At 50.6% G+C, this 17497-nt stretch overlaps 1 protein-coding gene across 1 annotated transcript; it reads right to left on the reverse strand.

The window, feature by feature from the left end:
* Positions 1 to 3873: 3873 nt before the first annotated feature.
* On the reverse strand, positions 3874 to 13402 carry LOC119112589 (protein max). The gene is made up of 6 exons (XM_037236810.1): positions 13291 to 13402; positions 10068 to 10112; positions 8537 to 8611; positions 7823 to 7942; positions 5455 to 5578; positions 3874 to 4919 (listed from the first exon to the last, which is right to left on the reverse strand). Exons 2-6 carry the CDS (start codon positions 10104 to 10106, stop codon positions 4744 to 4746), a joined length of 534 nt encoding a protein of 177 aa, XP_037092705.1. The 5' UTR covers positions 10107 to 10112; positions 13291 to 13402; the 3' UTR covers positions 3874 to 4743.
* Positions 13403 to 17497: the final 4095 nt, after the last annotated feature.

Consider the following 17497-nt stretch of genomic DNA (forward strand, 5'->3'; position numbering starts at 1 on the left):
CCCGGTGCGTAGCCACCCTCCATTTTGGAAGGTGCGTAAGCCCGGTGCGTAACCACCCTCTGTTTTGGAGGGTGTATAAGCCCGGTGCGCAATCGCCCTCCGCTTTGGAGGGTGTATACGCGCAACCATTATTCGTTGAATAATTTTCCTTTGGCCGAACGCGCTCTAAGTGTTCCAACGGGTATAAATGAGCTTGTTTCATTTATCTGATGCTTGTTTCAATATCTTCAAACATGAAACATTGTTTTCATTATTCGACATGAAAATGCCTGGTAGCACACTAAAAGGTTCTCAAAATGTAATCTGGCAACTAAGATTCAATGTGGGCAGTAGAACTGTTGTGGTGACGTCACTGCGGTAGACATCTTTGATGTTTCGGGCTTCCACAGTTTTCTTGTCGTCGATGCACTGCCAGTAAGCGGAGATTTAAAAGCATCAAGCAACATAATCGGAAAGCCTTTGCGTTGTTTGTTGCTGTGATATGCGGTGATTTATGACAGCGTAGTGAAGCCGGCGGGGCGGTGCGGAGGCTGAACGAGGGAACGGGGCTCAGGCTGGAGGCCAGAGTTACCCGGGGGGAATGGCCGCGCGTTGCCCATTGAATGCTTATGGCAGAAGCTTGGAGGATAACACCTCATGCTTAACGTCACTTATGCTTAAGCTGATAAGGTGTGACTGGTGGATTTTCTATTCGCTTTTAGTGGATGCTATTCATTTTGTGCTGAACAGGACAATAGCTTTTCTCATTGTACACCATTGGATACTTCTTTGAAGGCAGTAAAGCATACCTCAGCTGGGAACTAGCCATGCCATATTGTATGGTTTCAACATGTACCAATGGAACAAGTCAGCAAAGTTCAAGACCTCCAAACACAAAGTTCTATCATTTGCCAAAAGATAAAGCACTTCAGGATGTCTGGGTGGCTATTAGTGGCCGTCAAGGTGACCTTAACAGGGAGAAGGCATCCATTTGCTCACAACATTTTGGGGCTGATGACTATGTCACTGATCTGCATTTTGCTGTAATGAACAATGGCCCTGTAGAAACAAATCCCAGACGGAAATTAAAACCGGATGCCATTCCATCTAGGAAAGTTCCTGGCAGATTAAGTATTGCAAAGTAAGTGGAAGATGACAGAACAGGATGTGTTGCTGATATCTAGGCATAACTAAGCATGGCTAAACCTAGTGGGCTGTCATGAACTGTGCAAGGCTGCTTTTGCAGGTACTGTGCTGCACATTGGATTTCATGATTTGCAATCAACAGTTTATTCTTGTCGTATGCCAAACCACCTATTCTGTGGAATAACTTTGATTTCTCTCATATGATGTTGATGTTTAACTTTGCTCACAGGACTATTTCCAAGTGGTGTTGATGCAGCCAGTAAGCATCCATTTGAACTTCACCATATTTGTAAGCAAAGCTAACTGATTTAGGCCTCACAGCATATTGCTGGCTGTTGACACACCTGTCTGTCCACAGGGTACCTCCAGTGGCACTGGGCCGTGGTGAGCGTGTGCAAGCACCGGCCGCCGGCTGCTGGACAGGTGGCGAGGTGAAAGAGGAGAGCCAGAGGCAGTTAAGGCCATGCACCAGCCAAGAACAGAGTACAAGCGCCGCTGGCTCCGGTGCCAGCGGGGCGGAAACTGGTGGAGCAGGCCATCGCCGACCTGGAGGCACGCGTAGTAAGCGTATGCATGTGGTAGCAGCGCGAGCAAGAGGCGTGTCTGTAAGTTCGGGCCTGACCATCACACCGGCAGTGGCAGGCCAGAAGCGCGGCGACGGCGCGGCGGGTGCCAACGGGCCGGAGCGGGGGGCGTCGCCGCAGATCAAGCGGCCGCGCGCCGAGCGCGAGGACAGTCTGCGCATGGAGCCGCCGCCGCCCAGCTCGGCGATGAGATCTCAGACGACGACGAGGCGCTTGGCCGATGCCGTACATGCCTGGACCTGCAACTGCGCGTGATGACGCGCATGCAGCGCAAGATCGAGGGTCGCTCGAGCGGCGCCTGGAGGGTCGCCGCCAGCGTCTGCGCGAGGCCACGGACCGTTACGAGGCCACCATCGCCGAGCTGGACAAGAGGCGCGGCATGGACGAGCCAGGCCGGCGCCGGCCAGCCGAGACGCTGCGGGTGCGCGGCGCACGGCCCGATCCCGACCCCATCCTGGTACTGCACCGCGAGCGCGACGAGGTGCTGGAGGAGCTGCCGCCTGGCGATGACATGCTGACGCTGCCCACCGACCTGCCGATGGCGCTGCGCGTCATCTCCCGACTGCGGCTCGAGGTCATGGCCTTGCGCAGCCGCGTGCTGCAGCGCGCTTTCCGGAACGTCACGCACCGTGTTGAGATGATGCAGGTAAACGAGGGGCACGCGCGCGCCGAGATCCGCTGGATGGACTCGTTGGATGCGGTGTTCACGCCGGCGCAGAAGGCGCGCGTGCGGCCCGACTGTCGCATGGTGCCCTGGGCGCGGGAGGACTACCTGAAGGCCATTGCGCTACGCTGGGTCTGCCGGCGGAGCACGTTCGACTACGTGCGCAACACGATGAGGATCCCGTTGCCATCCATGTACTCAGTGCGCGCCGTGGCCGCGTTCGGTCGCTTCCCGGAGGTGACGCAGCGTTACAAGGAGCTGACCGAGCACAAAAGGCTGCGCTTCACGCGCGCCCCGAGCGCCGACGCCGACTCCGACGCGACCTCGTCGCCGCCACCGCGGATTGGCCGGGGACGAAGCCGCGGGCGTGGCCGACCCCGCGGCCGTGCGGCGGGCGGCCGCGGCCGGGCTCGCGGCCGCGCCGTCGCTGGCCAGCCGGACGAGTCCTGTCCTCTGGCGGGACGACGCCGCGCCTGGCAGCGGCGCTGCGCACCGGGTCGTTGGCGCGGCGCCCTCCTGGCCACTGCACGAGCCTGCTACCGACTGGAGCCAGCTCGACCAGCAGTCCGGGGAGCGAGTCGAGCGGCGAGGAGGTGGAGGAGGAAGGTGGTGGAGTTCGGCGTGGGTGGCGCGGACGCCGAGCTGTTCACAGAGCAGCCCGGGCGGAGGGCCTGGGCGCACCAGCGCACACGCGCTACGCCGGCCACCGCCGCCGCCAATCGCTGGTCGGCCAGGCCCGGGGACTGACGCACGTGACCGGGCGACCCTTCAGATGACCCGTACAAACAGCGCGGTGGAAGTCATGAAGAGCGACTGCGCAGTGTCCGCCGAATTTGGTGTGTGCGCTTTCGCATGGCCTTCAGCTTGGCTTAGCGATGAGACGATGCAGACAGGAGCCATTTTGTTAGTTTGCATAAGTGATGCATGGCTGTGACTCGTCTGTATGTTATGCTCTCTGAGGCGCGTCAAATCGCTTGAATCAGCGTGTAGCCCACCGACAGTCGTGATATTTCAGTTACAACAAATTCACAGCTTCGAGCACTTCGTCCAGTTTTATGCTGCTTTGTGCGACATGCCGCCTGTGACTGGCACGTCGGTTGGCGCGGCGTCCCGCGCGTGACGCGCACGGTTACCCGCGAGCGATCCGGCTCGGGCACATTACGTTAGTAGGTGTACTCGCGTCCAGCGCATGAAATCGTATGTTCTGTTCACATGGGTCGGTTGGTTACAATACAAGCCACAGGCACATTCGGTTCTGTACGTCGTACAGCCCGTGACCGGTACCACAGAGCTCTTGGGCAGCTGGGGCCGTTTTCTGCGTGACGGTGCGGATCACTTTCTGGCATATCATGACGCATGTCACGCTCGCAAATGCTTGACAGAGCTGCGTCTCGTCTCAAATACGCCAGGCACTTAGCGCCATCAGGCAGGAAGGAACTTAATGCGCGCTGCGACGTTAAGACCGTTGGCGAAACGCTTTCTTGTATTAAAATCATTTTGTTCAGAATTAAGTGCCCACTTTTAGATCGCGCACCCGGTTTTCAAAACATGCTTGAATTACCTGCATTGACGTCATTGGACACTGACCCCGACAAACGACGGTATGTCTGGTTTCATCCCCCAGGCGCACGCGTTGAGTTGGACTGACCCTATTCGACAAACGGCCAAAGCCGCTTCTCACTGGGCGAGGCCTGGCACCATGTCAGACCGCCCACCTCAGTGTGGAGCTCCTCCCAAAGGCGCGGTTCGCCGCCGTCTGCTCTGCGCCGTGTATTGACGGTGGGGAGACAGGCTTCCTCCGCCGGAGGGCACCACCGTCACCGGGGCGGGCCCAGGCGGCACATCGACGAGTCTACCGGGACAGTCACGACAGATGGCCGGGTCGGGCCGGACGGCACTAACACGGGGGCGTCACGTGCGCTCTACAGGTGCGGAAGCGGTGCTGGCGACGCGCGGTTTGCTGTCGGCCACGCGCCGAACGGGCCCGACCAGCGAGCGCCGTCGTACCAATCTCCTGTCATTCTCATGCCTCGCCACTCAGAGACCGGACCAGGACCGGAGCGTTTCGCGCGCGTGCCACCGCGGTGCGTTGTCAATTCCGGGCAATTTGTACTGAAAACAAGCCTGTCTACGAGCGGAGGGTCCGACTGGTCTCTGGGCGCCTCGGGCGTTATTGCGAGTGGAATTCCCTTCAGAAGGAGGCCGCCCGCGCACTCGCACCTGCGCCACTGCACGAAAGACACGGAACGCCAGACGGGCGGCGTGACCGCCACGCCGCGCGCGACGGCTCGCCGGGCGTCGTCCGAGAGCTGAGGTCAGGTCAGGCCAGGCCTGAGGGCTGGGGTTCGGCGGCCAGCGCGCCCGGCGCCGCTAGGAGCGCCGGATGCGCTTGGTCCGGGGTGCGGGTCGCGCGGTGCCGGCGGCCGGGCCAGCCGCCTCCTCATCCGAGTCCGAGTCGCCCTGCTCGTAGGGCTGCGGCAGGAACGACGGTCGCGCCAGGCTGGTGGGCAGCGTGCCCTCCTCCCGCGCCTGGTCCAACGCCCGGACTGCGGAGGCGGACGGAGACGGTCACACGGCTGGTGAAGACATGGCAAGCACAGGCTGAGGGACGGGCGAAGATAGGGCCACATGGCCAGCCGAGCAAACAGCACACGAACTCTCAGGAAAAAGGGAAAAACGAACTTGGAATGGCATGGAGATCCATGTCATGCCAATGACATAGACCTGGACAGGACGGAACGCTGGCGCAGTCGGGAGACACACATGGAGATCCATGACATGCCAATGACACGGACCTGGACAAGACGGAACGCACAGTCAGGACAGCCACGACCCACACAAGAGCAAAAACTTGACGTCTGCAATTTTTACATACGCCATAAGAGTGAGCGGTCGGTTGCCAGCTGGCGAAGGATCGGCCGAGATGGGGAAGAGAAACATATATTTCAGCAGCTAACCCCGTCGCACAGTAAGGCCGCAGTCAGATAGCCAGACAGTGCTGCCAATAGCGGCCCGCGGTTGCCGGCGGGCCGAAGGGGCACAGGCGCGCCTGAGACCACATTCAACCGTCCCCAGACTCACTCTGCTCCTCCAGCTGGCTGTTCTGCTGCCGCAGGTCATCAATGTCCTGCAGGTGAGCAGAGTTCTTCCGCCGCATGAACTGGATGTAGTCGGACGCCTTCTTCAGAATCTGCGCTCGACTCGACTGTGTAACAACGTTCGGCGCGATCAAAAAACGGGCAGATACACAGCTGATAACCGAGGCTAGCCACGGTCTTGTAACGCACGGTTCTTGTAAGGTCAAACAGTCATACAGGTCATCCATGAACTAAATGGCATCGGAGCACCCCAGCGGCCCTGAAAAACGCGCCTTTTTCCAAACGTGACAAACCAGACTTGTATTCGACTCAATTTTGCATCCGGCTCAATTTTTTTATCTAGCTCCGAACGGCTCACAGATATTATGATCCCATCCAGGTCAGGACTCATAGACGTTCCACATTTTGTTGACTCAACTCAGCTCACGCCCACGGCTTGCGTTGAATCACTGGTCCCATGACTCACACAGCTTGTGAAATCAAAGATCCAACTCAGTCCTGGCTCGTTGCTTCATGACGCCAAAACCATATGACTTATTCGTCTATATCATGCCTGTACACACACACACACACACACACACATATATATATATATATATATATATATATATATATATATATATATATATATATATGATGATGATGATGATGATGATGATGATGATGGTGATGATGATGATGATTGCATGACCACATATGATATAATACAGCTGTTGATGCAATCCCGAGGACGTCACATTCCGCGACACACAATCGGCATATGAGACAAAAGGGCATACTCACAGCCGTTCAAGTCGTGGGTGAGTGGTCAGGTGTGGATTAATTCATTGTTGTGACAATTGACCACGAGAAATAGCCAATGTATTTTATATACAGCGGACAATCATTCACTGATTTTAGCATAGGATATAGGAGTGCAGGGTGCCGGTACCAAGCAATATACTCTGGTTCCAGACCTGAGATTCGGCAAGCTTCAGATCTGGACAAACAATATTGTGAATGGTTGCTTTGAAATTACAATAATAAACTTTGTGCCGATTTTGCAAACGGCTCTCATAATTAATGTCGCATACTGTTCATGTTACACTCTGAAATGGACTGCTGGCTGTCTGAGGCGAGCCGTTTCCCGATGCTACCATTTTAATTTGACCAATATGGCTTTGTGACACAACATCGTGATAAAAATGATCAGTTTATGATTCAGCTCATGACACTTACGAATATTGTGATCTAGCACACGGCTCAAAGCGGCATTGTTCCCAACGAGCCAGCTCAGCTGGCGGTTTACGCCTAGACAACTGTCTCGTGAGTCCATTCACCATTCAGCCCGCGTCGAATACTAAAATGTTTATTGTTTAGAACGTAGGAAAGTGTCCATGTTTATCTTTATATTCAGTTCGTCCAATATGATTAAATATGTCGTCAAATCTGAGTGGATTAACATGTCAAAATATATTTCTTTCAGTTACAAACGATATCAGTATTTGGGTAAGACACCACTTAATGCCTTATTCCTCGCAGTATAACCAGACGAATGGATACAGACGGATTGGTATTTCGGCTCCATGCTTTTATCAAAACAAATATCCGTGGAAATATTCGTTGTTGTTATTCATGACTACTGGTACTCGTTTTGATAAAGGTATATAGCCCAAATATGAGTAGATCTACCTCTCCATCTTGCTGGTTATTCTACGATGAATAAGGCTATCAGTACCATCTCATCTGTACGCATGTTCCCGTATGCACACATAAAAACTCATGAAATGTGTTCATACGATACCAGTACCTACGATACCTTTTCAAGCAGTTTATACCAGTTCAGAAAAAGGAGTCACGTGGTCCCAGACTCAAACGGCACCGTGACCCCTGACGGCCCATTGACCTTTACACAGCACCCTTCCTGAAAAGCCTTCCTTTAACACGACGATGCCGCGGGAGCTCAGGCACCCGAAGTGGCACAGCGATAAGGGAAGTACCGCAACAGGACCGGAAACCGAAGACAAGCTTCCAAAAATGACATCTGTTGGGGCTATAGGATGAGATTGTCTGAAATCCCTACTGAAAGTTGGGTTGTTCAATGCAAAATACAGCCGGAAACGTCGTTAGTAGGTGCGATCTACCTACACATATCCTGCTCAGCCAAATGGTACGTGATAAGCACACAGATTACGACCAAGCATCAAACGTGCTGCTATCTTCGTCAGAATCGGCACCCAGAGCGCTCTATACCAACAGCGGGAACACACGGGACATGATGCAAGCTCTCGTCCCGAGTTCGTGGTGGCCGAGGTGGCGAGATCACGCCACGTGAAGGGGGCGGGGAGGGGGGGGGGGGGGGGAGCGCTCACCTTCTCGCCCTGCAGCGCCGGCACGGTATCGCGCAGACCGCAGAAGCTATCCTTGATGTGGTCTCGTCGCTTCCGCTCCAGAGCGTTGTGGTGCGCCCTCTTCTCCGCCTGCGAACCGAACTGCGGGACAGGAACGCACCCGGTCAGCGTAGCACGGAGGTCAAAAGGGGGGGGGGGGCAGGGTAGGGGCTCGATCACTGGCTGTATTTTCAGTTTTACTTGGCTTTCAATATCATCAGCCTCTGTTACATTCATCTGACTGCCGCGGCGGTCAGAGTGTTGCAACATACTGAAAGTGATACGCGAACGCCAGTCAGTAGGTCACAGTGGCTGTGCTGGTCGCGACTGCCAGCCACGTGCAGCGCACCTGACACTCGTCCATGCTGACAACGCATGTGCAGCTGCATGTGCATGAGCGCCCGGAGCGAGACAATGATATCATGGTCGACGTCATGACCGGAGATCCCACGTGATATTTCGTGAATGTGAATACACGGCGCGCACCACCAAAAAACGTCCGGCCGAATCCCCGAGCTTAGGACATGCTGCTGCGCCCTTTATCGACCCAGTGGTGGTCCGGGGCACGAAGGGCACTGCACACAAAGTCCAGTTAGCGGGATACTAGCGCAAGCATATAAAACACGGGCGCAATCACGCATAGTGTGGGTCTGCAGTCTGCCCCGGGTCTTCCACGCGCTGGCAGCTGTGTCCCACCTGCATCTGGTTCTTCTGGCCGGAGGAGCCGTCTCCATAGCCACTCTCCAGGTCCAGGTCGTCATCCCCGTCGTCCTGGCGCGCAGACGGCGGTCAGTAATGAACGAGATACGCGGTCCAACAGATGTGCCGCAAGGGCCTACCCACAAAACGAGACGGAAAAACGGAGGCTGGGACACAGGACTGCTAATAGTATATGGATACTGGATCCCCATACGATTACTTTGAGCAAGCCTTGGACTTGACTTGGGGAAGAGTTGGAAACAATCCAAGAATGAACCAAGTTTTCTATTTCTCCACATTGAATTAATTGAGCAAGCTATTTCTCATCAGTTGGTGTAAGAACTGAGTTAACCATGTCATCAGTAAGTGAGTTAGATACATCAAATGAACCACAGTAATAGATAGCTACACTGTTATCAAAAAGCATGACTGTTTGGGCCCTTGTGAAGTCAATAGGACATCTTATAGACAAATCTCCCATCTCAATGTGATGGGACTCGACTCCAACTGAGTCTTTTCCAGAAAAAGTTATATGCCAATGAGTGGAAATAAAAAATTCACCTCCTTAAGTGAATGGCAAACACAAGTTGACCTTTGTTTGGATCAAACATAGTCTGGGGCATAACAGGACAATAGGCAATCAAAATATAATTATTTGGGTTATTTTGTGACCCATTCAGCTCCTCCTCACTTTTAGCACAGCAATATATTGAGCAGACTGTGGCACCAGATGAAGGGAATAACAGAACACCACCAGTCAGACTCGAACCCAGGTTTTGGACACTGCATCGCAGAAGGGCCGGGACAGTTGAAGCACCTCTAAACTCAAATACTGTAAGTCATGAGTGCCCTCTATCCACTACACTATGTTGTTGTCTTTAAAAACACACAAAGTTCCTAAAACAGAAGGGCGCTTCCTACATTCAGGATTGGGGCAGTAAACATACAATGCCAGGGAACTTGTAGTCTTCCATGGATGGTTGATTCTTCTACTGCACTTTCATCAAAACAAACATTCAGAGAAGTTCATCAACAATCAGGATAAATAGCATACCTCTGGAGGCAACAAAAAGGCTTTGACAACAGACTTCAGTGAAACACATCTCCCATAACTGAGCAAAAGATGGGCCATGTCATTGTTTGAGCATGAATCTGCTAATTGTATTATAACATCATCATTTTAAGTGAAACATGGTTGGGAAAAACAAGGCCCTGGCCTTTCAATGTCTATGAACAGGAATGAAACAGAGCACCACTGTTGCAACAAAGTCAATCAGAAGGCCTCCAACTCCAAACTTATTGCATTGCAACCAAACTTACCACAATAAAGCACATATATCCCACAATGCCTAGACACATGTAATCCATTTGAATTCACATCCATTAATGCTTGCCAGAAGTTCACAAAATATGCCAGATGGTGTGGAATGTGTCACAAATGAAAGGCAGGATGCAACCTTGGTGAGGAGAGTTAATTCCATTTGAGTTTGCCACTTATAAAAAATATAAAATAGGAAAGTCAACTTACTCCACTGTCAATATCATTGTATCCATCTTCATCACTCATGATTGTCTGAAAAAGAATAAGCATTAGAAACAGGACCACTCATTTCTGGCTTGGCCAGAGTACATATCACCATTTTCATCACTTGTAATTGAGAAAGAATGAGCATTAGAGACAGCAGCAACCATTTCCAATATGGCAAGAACATGTATCATGGGATTCAGATTACAGATTAAGGCCAACCTAATGAGTAATGATTTTAAGATCCTGGGATTAAGATTAAGAGATTAAGACCAACCCCAAGACCAATCATCCACCTTTACAAAATATATCCTTTGTAGAGCTATCCCACCATAGGACTGACATCCTTGAAGACTGATAACCTGTCACAATGACCTACAAAGTTGCCCAATAATGTAAAAAAAACAGTACCAATCACTATAGAGATCACCTAACTGCTCACATTAACCATTTAGATAAAAGGATAAAGACCTTAAGCAAAAGTGCAACAATGTACTAAAGCTGTCCATGGTTCACTATTTCTACATGGTAAACTAAGTATGGTTCTTGAGCACATCATATCAAAGCTAATTGAAATTATCCAATTGAAACATGTTCAAATGTTGATATTTCAGCTATGCATTTATGCAGAGGAGCATTTGTATCCCTAAAGTACTCAAAATCAATTTTGCTTCCATGAAGAACTTATCTACCCTATATTTAACACTACAAAGGGATGTTCTACATGTGAAGATATTAATGCAAGTAGCAGACATGCAAAATAAGCTTGCTTTTAAGTGTAAAAGACTGCTCTAGACAACACAATTTTGCAGCTTAGTAAATATGCTCCTTGATGCATCACTGTTTGATCACACCATCATACCTAGCACATCAATTGATAGCCAACTGATAAGTGTTATGTCTGAAAGCTAGGCTTATGAATGTAAGAAAAAAACTCAACATTTTTAGTTTTCATGGACTTGACTGCCACAAAGCCAATCACAAGGCACAATTTTAATCATGTTAGAGTGCCATGGATGTCTGGGCTAACTTGAAAGTCTTTCCAACAAAGCCTGCACACGTTCTTGGGTGTGGCTCAGAAACTAGAATAGTTTAGGAGTTAGAAAGGGCAAGGTTATGAGCTACACCAAATTATCTTCAACATGATTATTTCAATTCAAAACCCCACACAAATGAGAAACACTATTTAAGTGAGCTAGCAATGTTACTGAATTGGCCAGCTTGTTTCATGCATTTAGCCCTTCTTTGTTTAAGAAATGTCACAATCCAGTGTTCAACTAGTCTAAGGGCTGCTAAGAGTAAGCAGCTGCTAGGAGCAAGGCACTTTGGATGCTCAGACTTGTGAATGGGAATGTCCATTACAAGAGCAGGAATGTTGTTAAAATCTGTACTTAGCTTATCTCAGACCGTACCTGGAGTATTGCATACAGGCTTGGTCCCCATGCTTCCAGAAAGATTACATAGACTGGAAAAGTACAGCAAAAAAGCAGCTTGGATGACAAGTGGGATTGGTACTGTGGGATATCAGGATGGGCTTATGGCCTAGGATATGTATTCACCAAAACATCATAGAATTAGAGGGAATCTGAGAGAAGTATAAAAGATCATGAAGGGGGTGGACAAGGCAGATCTACATGGAGCAATGAAAATGGGGCAGGGGCATAGAGGAAACCAGTTTCTTTAGCATAAGGTAGGAGTAGAACTATGAAAAGGCATGTCATTCAGACAAAGAGTAGTGAACCATTGGAATGGACTGACAAATAAAACTGCAACAAGTCCATCTCTGGCAAGATCCAAACACCATTTGGATAAGTGTGAATGGTCTGAAGATCTCATTTATACCTAAATTTATGCAGGTCATGCGAAAACTTTTGCAGATGTGCATGGAACCTCAGGAAGACCAACTTTGATAGGCCCTGGTGGTCCTTGGCTGGTCAGATATAGTCTTGTCTTCAAGTCTAGAAGTACGATTTAGTTTCTTCAACTGTACACTTTATTTCCTTCACCTTTGTTATTATGTTCTATATTACACTGATTCAGTCAAAGCCATCAACAATTTTTACCAGAAAACAAAACCAAAATATCTTTGAATATATCTTTGCCTGCCCAAAGGCGGAATCCCCCGCACCAATTGCCAAGCACATTACAAAACAGTGGGACAGAAGCCAGGCTAAAATTTGTCACTTTCCACAAATAAGCCAATCCAGGTAGCATGCTAACTATATCACTGTTCCCATGGGTTTCGTCAAAACAATATTGTTTATCGTTACTGCAAAGGAATGCACACAGTGGAGCTTCAAAAATTTGCACTGATGCAAGGAAGCAAATCATAGCAATTGCTCCATTATAGCATGAAAACCAAGTATGGTTTGATGCTGTATGATACATATGTAGCTCTGATCTCATTATGAAAGTATAGTGGTGTGAGTAATAGTTGCATTACAAGACCCTGATTAGGCTGCGATGGGGATTGCATGGTCAAAACATGTCCAGATGAAGCTCCACTCTTATCATCCAAGTGAAAACATCTTTCAGAACATTTTTCCTGAAACTACCTTAATACTATAATTTCCTAACATTATCTCACCAAGCACTAAAATTGGCAATGACTGTTCCCAGGTGCTGAGCAATCTGATTTAGGACATACATGTAATTGTTTTTGCTGATTTCTCTACTGCACAAAAAGTTCAGTGTCAGTTGTTCATACGAGGCAGTCTGGTGAGAAGGTAACATGCTCTCAGAAAACTGGTGGGATAATACTTCACATAAAGAAAGCTATAAATATAGTTACATTGTCCTTGACAGGTTTAGCCTGCAGGCAGCAACAGGGTGCACCCTAAGTTATGTGACATCAGAGAGCAGGATGTAGTGTCAAGCAGAGCAGCATGCTAAACTTCATCATCAGGTGGAACAGCCTAGCCTTACAAAATGTGTGCTGCCTGGCATAAGCTCTGATCCCAGTTCATCCCCTCTAAAGATTGGATAAAATATTTTTTTACAATCAACATATCTATTCTAAAGAAGCTTTTTCCAGTAATGGTTGATCTTTCACTTCGCTTAAGTGACGTAACAGTCAAACACAGCGATTTGATCGGGCTGGGTGTTCGCGTATGTGGCAGGCGCACATCACTGCACTAGTTCCATGCACCAGACCGCAGATTGGGTGCATTAGCAGCTCAAGCACAGCATAGCAAGGCGCCACACATAAGAACAATTTTACCAGTACCTTATTCAGTCGAAGGTCAACAACTGGCCAGATAAATAACAACACAAAAACCCCTTCAGGGACCAACACCAAACGACGCAACACCAGCAACCAGTCGCACCATCATACGAGGGGTAATACCAGAAGTAGACAAATGCAGAAAGCCTTGAGACTTGAGCTGGCGCACTAGTATACTTATACCGGTAGATACAAAAATGACACTACTGGTAGACATATGCCGCAAGCCTACCAGTTTAGACAAGTTTTCTTACTGCGCCCGCGGCAACGACCGCTGTAAAGAGAAAAATGGCACGCATATTTATATTGATATTTATTAAATACAAAAATACAACACAAAAGTGGTACGCGTGAAGAAGTAGGTGGTGTCCACACAAGCAAAACGGAGTAGAACTAGACTTAGGGAGTCGCAAAACAAAAAAGCTCATTGGCATCGAAAAACATGCTCAAGACAATGCATCAGTTTCTGGCTCGGCCGCGAAAAATTTCATCATTTGTGGGACCATCATCAGAGGCTTGGCTGGCTCTCCGCTGCAAATCTAGGCAGGAATCACACCATCCCATTCACCCACAAGACCCTCCATTCGAGCGAGCTCGGCCCACCTGCTCGTAAGCTCAGAGATGTGGGTGGGAGGACAGTTTTATGTTTATACGTCGTTCGCGTACTGAGACGGGAAAATGCCGTTCTTTTATTCGGGAACTTAAGATACATAAAGAACTCCCGGACTACCTTCGACTTTTCCTGATTGTCTCTTGCCCAAAGCACTTAAAGAGGCATCTCGTGGGACATCTGAGGATGCCATGACCTGTTTGTACGACGAAGTCGTGAGTGGTGTACAGAAGCGCAGACAGAGGGGGCACAGGGAGCACATGCCCCTCCCCTCCCCCTCTTAGGTCCCGTAGGCCCCTCGGAACCCACCATTAAGGGCCCGACTTCAGGGCCCGAAAGGCCAGCTGGAGGTTTCATTCAGTCGTGCGACCCGCAGGGCCGGGTACTCCAATGCCAGCCAGAGGGCACTTTGCGCTGATCAGGGCCTGTTGAGTCGACGAGGGCCTATATTTCAGTCAGACACCACCAGTAATGCACAGTCGGCTTCGTGGCGACATGGGCCAAAGGGCCCATTTCCCACGCAACGACAACGCTGGAGCTAGCAATTTACATTGTTCGGGGCCCCACAGTGCCTAACGGGGGCCCTGCGTTATCAAGAGGTCCCGAGTTGGCCAGAGGCAGTGTTCGGGGAGGCCCAAAGAGCCTGCAGGGTCCACCGGGTCCGATGATCAAGGGCGCGATTGGAGGGTCTAAGAGCATAAAGCGCTGGTCGGGGTTCTCCAGGGGCCCCGGCTTGCGAAGACGAACCCTCAAACAACGGTCAGCGGGCCCTTTGCGTCGATCGAGGAACCCCTGAGTCGAAATGGGCCCATATATCGGTCAGGAACCACCGCACTATACGGTCGGCTCCTCGTCGGCATCGGCCTGAGGGGCCACTTCCCATGCAGCTATAAAGCCGGAGCCAGTGATTTACACTGGTCCGGCCTTGTATCTGTCAGGGGCCCACAGGACCTAACAGAGGGTCCTGTGCTCGCAAGGGTCCCGAGCCGACCAAGGGAACCGCAAGATAAAGCCCGAAGAGAGGCCCGGGCGGTCCGCCGGAACAGAGGATCAAAGGTCCGGTTGGAGGGCATAATGGCCCGGAGGGCTGGCTGTAGGCCTCATAAAGAACGTGACCCGTGGAGTCGTGACCTGAAATGTCAGTCAGAAGTCCTCTCGCATCGTTTGAGGAGTCTAAGTCGGGCAGAGGCCACGAACACCAAACAGTCGGCACCATGTCTGTCTGAGCCCTTGAGACCCATTTCCCAAGCAGGAGCAAGGCCTGGGTTGGCGATGTTCGGAGTCCTTGACGCAATGGAGGGCTCCTGTGCCAGTTAAGGGCCACAGAGCCGAACAGGTGTTCCGTGGCAGCAGGTGGCGGTGTTTGAACAGGGAAACAGGGGTTCCGAATCGGAGCGGTGTTTGAGATGCCCGAATGTCAATAAGATGATCTCTTGCACTGATGGGGACCTCTGAGACAGATCGTCCCTCTATTTCGGCCGTAGATCACGAACAACGCACAGTCGGCTCCGTGTTGGTCTGAGCTCTGGGGGCCCATTTTCCATGCGGATATAAGGCCGGGCCCCCGCTTTACATTGGCCGGGCTCCCGTACCATTCAGGGGTCCACAGCGTCTAACATGGCATCTGTGTCGACAATGGGCCTCGAATCGGTCAGGGGAAGATTTGCTTTATGGGGACGGGGAAGGGGGCCGGTTGGCAGAGGGCCTCTTGCGTTGGTCGGGGCCCTCTGACAACTGAAGGAAACGTAAGAACTTATGATGAGGGCTCACAATGGGGTAATAGAAGAGTCCTGCGCCAGTCGGGCACCCCGTTACTGAACGGTGGGCCCTCCATCCCTATTCCAGCGTGGGCCTGTTAAGCCCAACTGGAATCTGTGTGCCAGTTATTCGACCACCCGCGGCGAGCAGGGATGTTGTGTTAATGACGGCTCACGCGTTGATCCGGGGTCTACTGCGGGGGTCAGAAGGCCTCCTGCGTCAAGGAGCGGACCAAATTGATGTGATGTATCTCTCTAAGGGCCTCCGGATCGACCAGGGTATGCCGCCCCGTGTCGCCAGAATGACAGCCGGTAAATACACCGCGGTGGGACAGAATGGCACCTCGGCCCTTGACCGAGAACAGCAATGTGCCCCGTGGCGTTGAACACAAGTGGTCCCTTTAACGGAAATAAAGGGTCTCATCAGCGTTGAGTGGAGTGGGCCGAAATGAGCTTACAACACACAAGGCCATTCCATGTTTCCCTGAGAACGTTCATTATTCTGCAGAATCAACTGGTGAAACAAAGATCTTCAAAAGGTTTGAGCCTGTGCGCCGTGTGTCGATAGTGGAGGGACTAACGCGCATGCGTTAACCACAGCGCGTCTGGGCAGACAGAGGTACAGGGCTCGATTTCCTGCGTTGCCCGCCCTCCCCGTCAGGGTGAGAGGCTGGCGATGCCGTAAGGCGTACCCGACAGCTGCGTACGTCAGAAGGCCTCAGTGACACGTCCGTTACCTCAGGGAGCAAGGATAGCGATAACTCGGGGCGCTGTTTTCGTAAAACCGAATGGCGTTGACCGCCGCAAGTAACGCCGGGGGACGGGCGCAGAGCGCGCAGCGATGGCCATCGTAAAATAATGTTTCTGGATGTCTTTAAAAATTAATCGCACAGGCCAAAGATTTCACTGGGCAAATATTTTTTTGCAACTGTGAGGTTGCTGTTTGGACGGATTGACAGCTACAGCAGCGCGGAAAATAGAGATTTTACTTATAATCTTCCAGTTCTACCACCAGATTCCAGCACCACTTCGCGGTGCTGTAACGACCAATACCCCATTGTCATCAATCTAAGAACCGCCACAGGTGAAATATATGCACGTAATATATCTAAATGTACTATTTGGTGTCCCAAAACGTTTAAAGGTACTTTTTTCAGATGCGTCGCTATTTTCCTCCACCTGTTGGCCACGGCCTAGAGTAAGCAGTGCGGCTGACCCTACGCGGCTTTAAGAGACCGCAACGCCTGGCGTCGAGTTGGTTGCTGCTAAGATACGCGAACGCGCAAGCTCAACATTGCGTTACAGAATTTATTCCACTCATCGGTTTTGACCGAATGTGGAACATCTCCGGATAAGCATGGATTGGCCGTGTTAATGCAAACTGTTCACACCTTTTGATCTTCAAGCTACATTCGCTGAATCCTTGTTATCTCTGTACAACCCAGATCAGAATTCTAAAACAGTTTATGAGTTCTATCGGTTTAAAAAGAGTACACTAGACCGCTGTTAAGTGAAAAGCGTCTGCGATTTATTTCATGCAATCATTTAACGTGTGATTTTGTCAGTTTATTTACTATAACCCTTATGGAAAATTGACCTCACGGTGGCGCCTGGCTTATATTCCAGGTAAAGAATGTACAAATTGCTAGATATGTATATATCCTGTGTTTTTGGGGGCCTTTCCTGTCATGGGGTCCTTCACAAATGCAAAAGGCTCATGCATGTGGTTCACCCCCTCCCGAACTTCGAGAAGTGGCGGGCTAAATCCGCGAAGAAACCTGTCTAGTGTTGTGATCTGGTGGTAATTCGGATTATTCCTGACTTTCAGCTCACATGCACCAAC

This window comes from Pollicipes pollicipes, unplaced genomic scaffold (genome assembly GCF_011947565.3).
Source record: "Pollicipes pollicipes isolate AB1234 unplaced genomic scaffold, Ppol_2.1 Scaffold_2555;HRSCAF=2994_pilon_pilon_pilon, whole genome shotgun sequence".
Taxonomy (NCBI): domain Eukaryota; kingdom Metazoa; phylum Arthropoda; class Thecostraca; order Pollicipedomorpha; family Pollicipedidae; genus Pollicipes; species Pollicipes pollicipes.

Bases quoted from the DNA above. Each gene is read 5' to 3' on its own strand.
- LOC119112589 (XM_037236810.1), bottom strand. From the start codon at position 10,106: ATGAGTGATGAAGATGGATACAATGATATTGACAGTGGA. The intron at 7,943-8,536 runs GTGGGACACAGC...CCTGTCCCGCAG, and splicing joins GCCAGAAGAACCAGATGCAG to TTCGGTTCGCAGGCGGAGAA. The intron at 5,579-7,822 runs GTGAGCGCTCCC...GTTGTTACACAG, and splicing joins CGGCGCTGCAGGGCGAGAAG to TCGAGTCGAGCGCAGATTCT.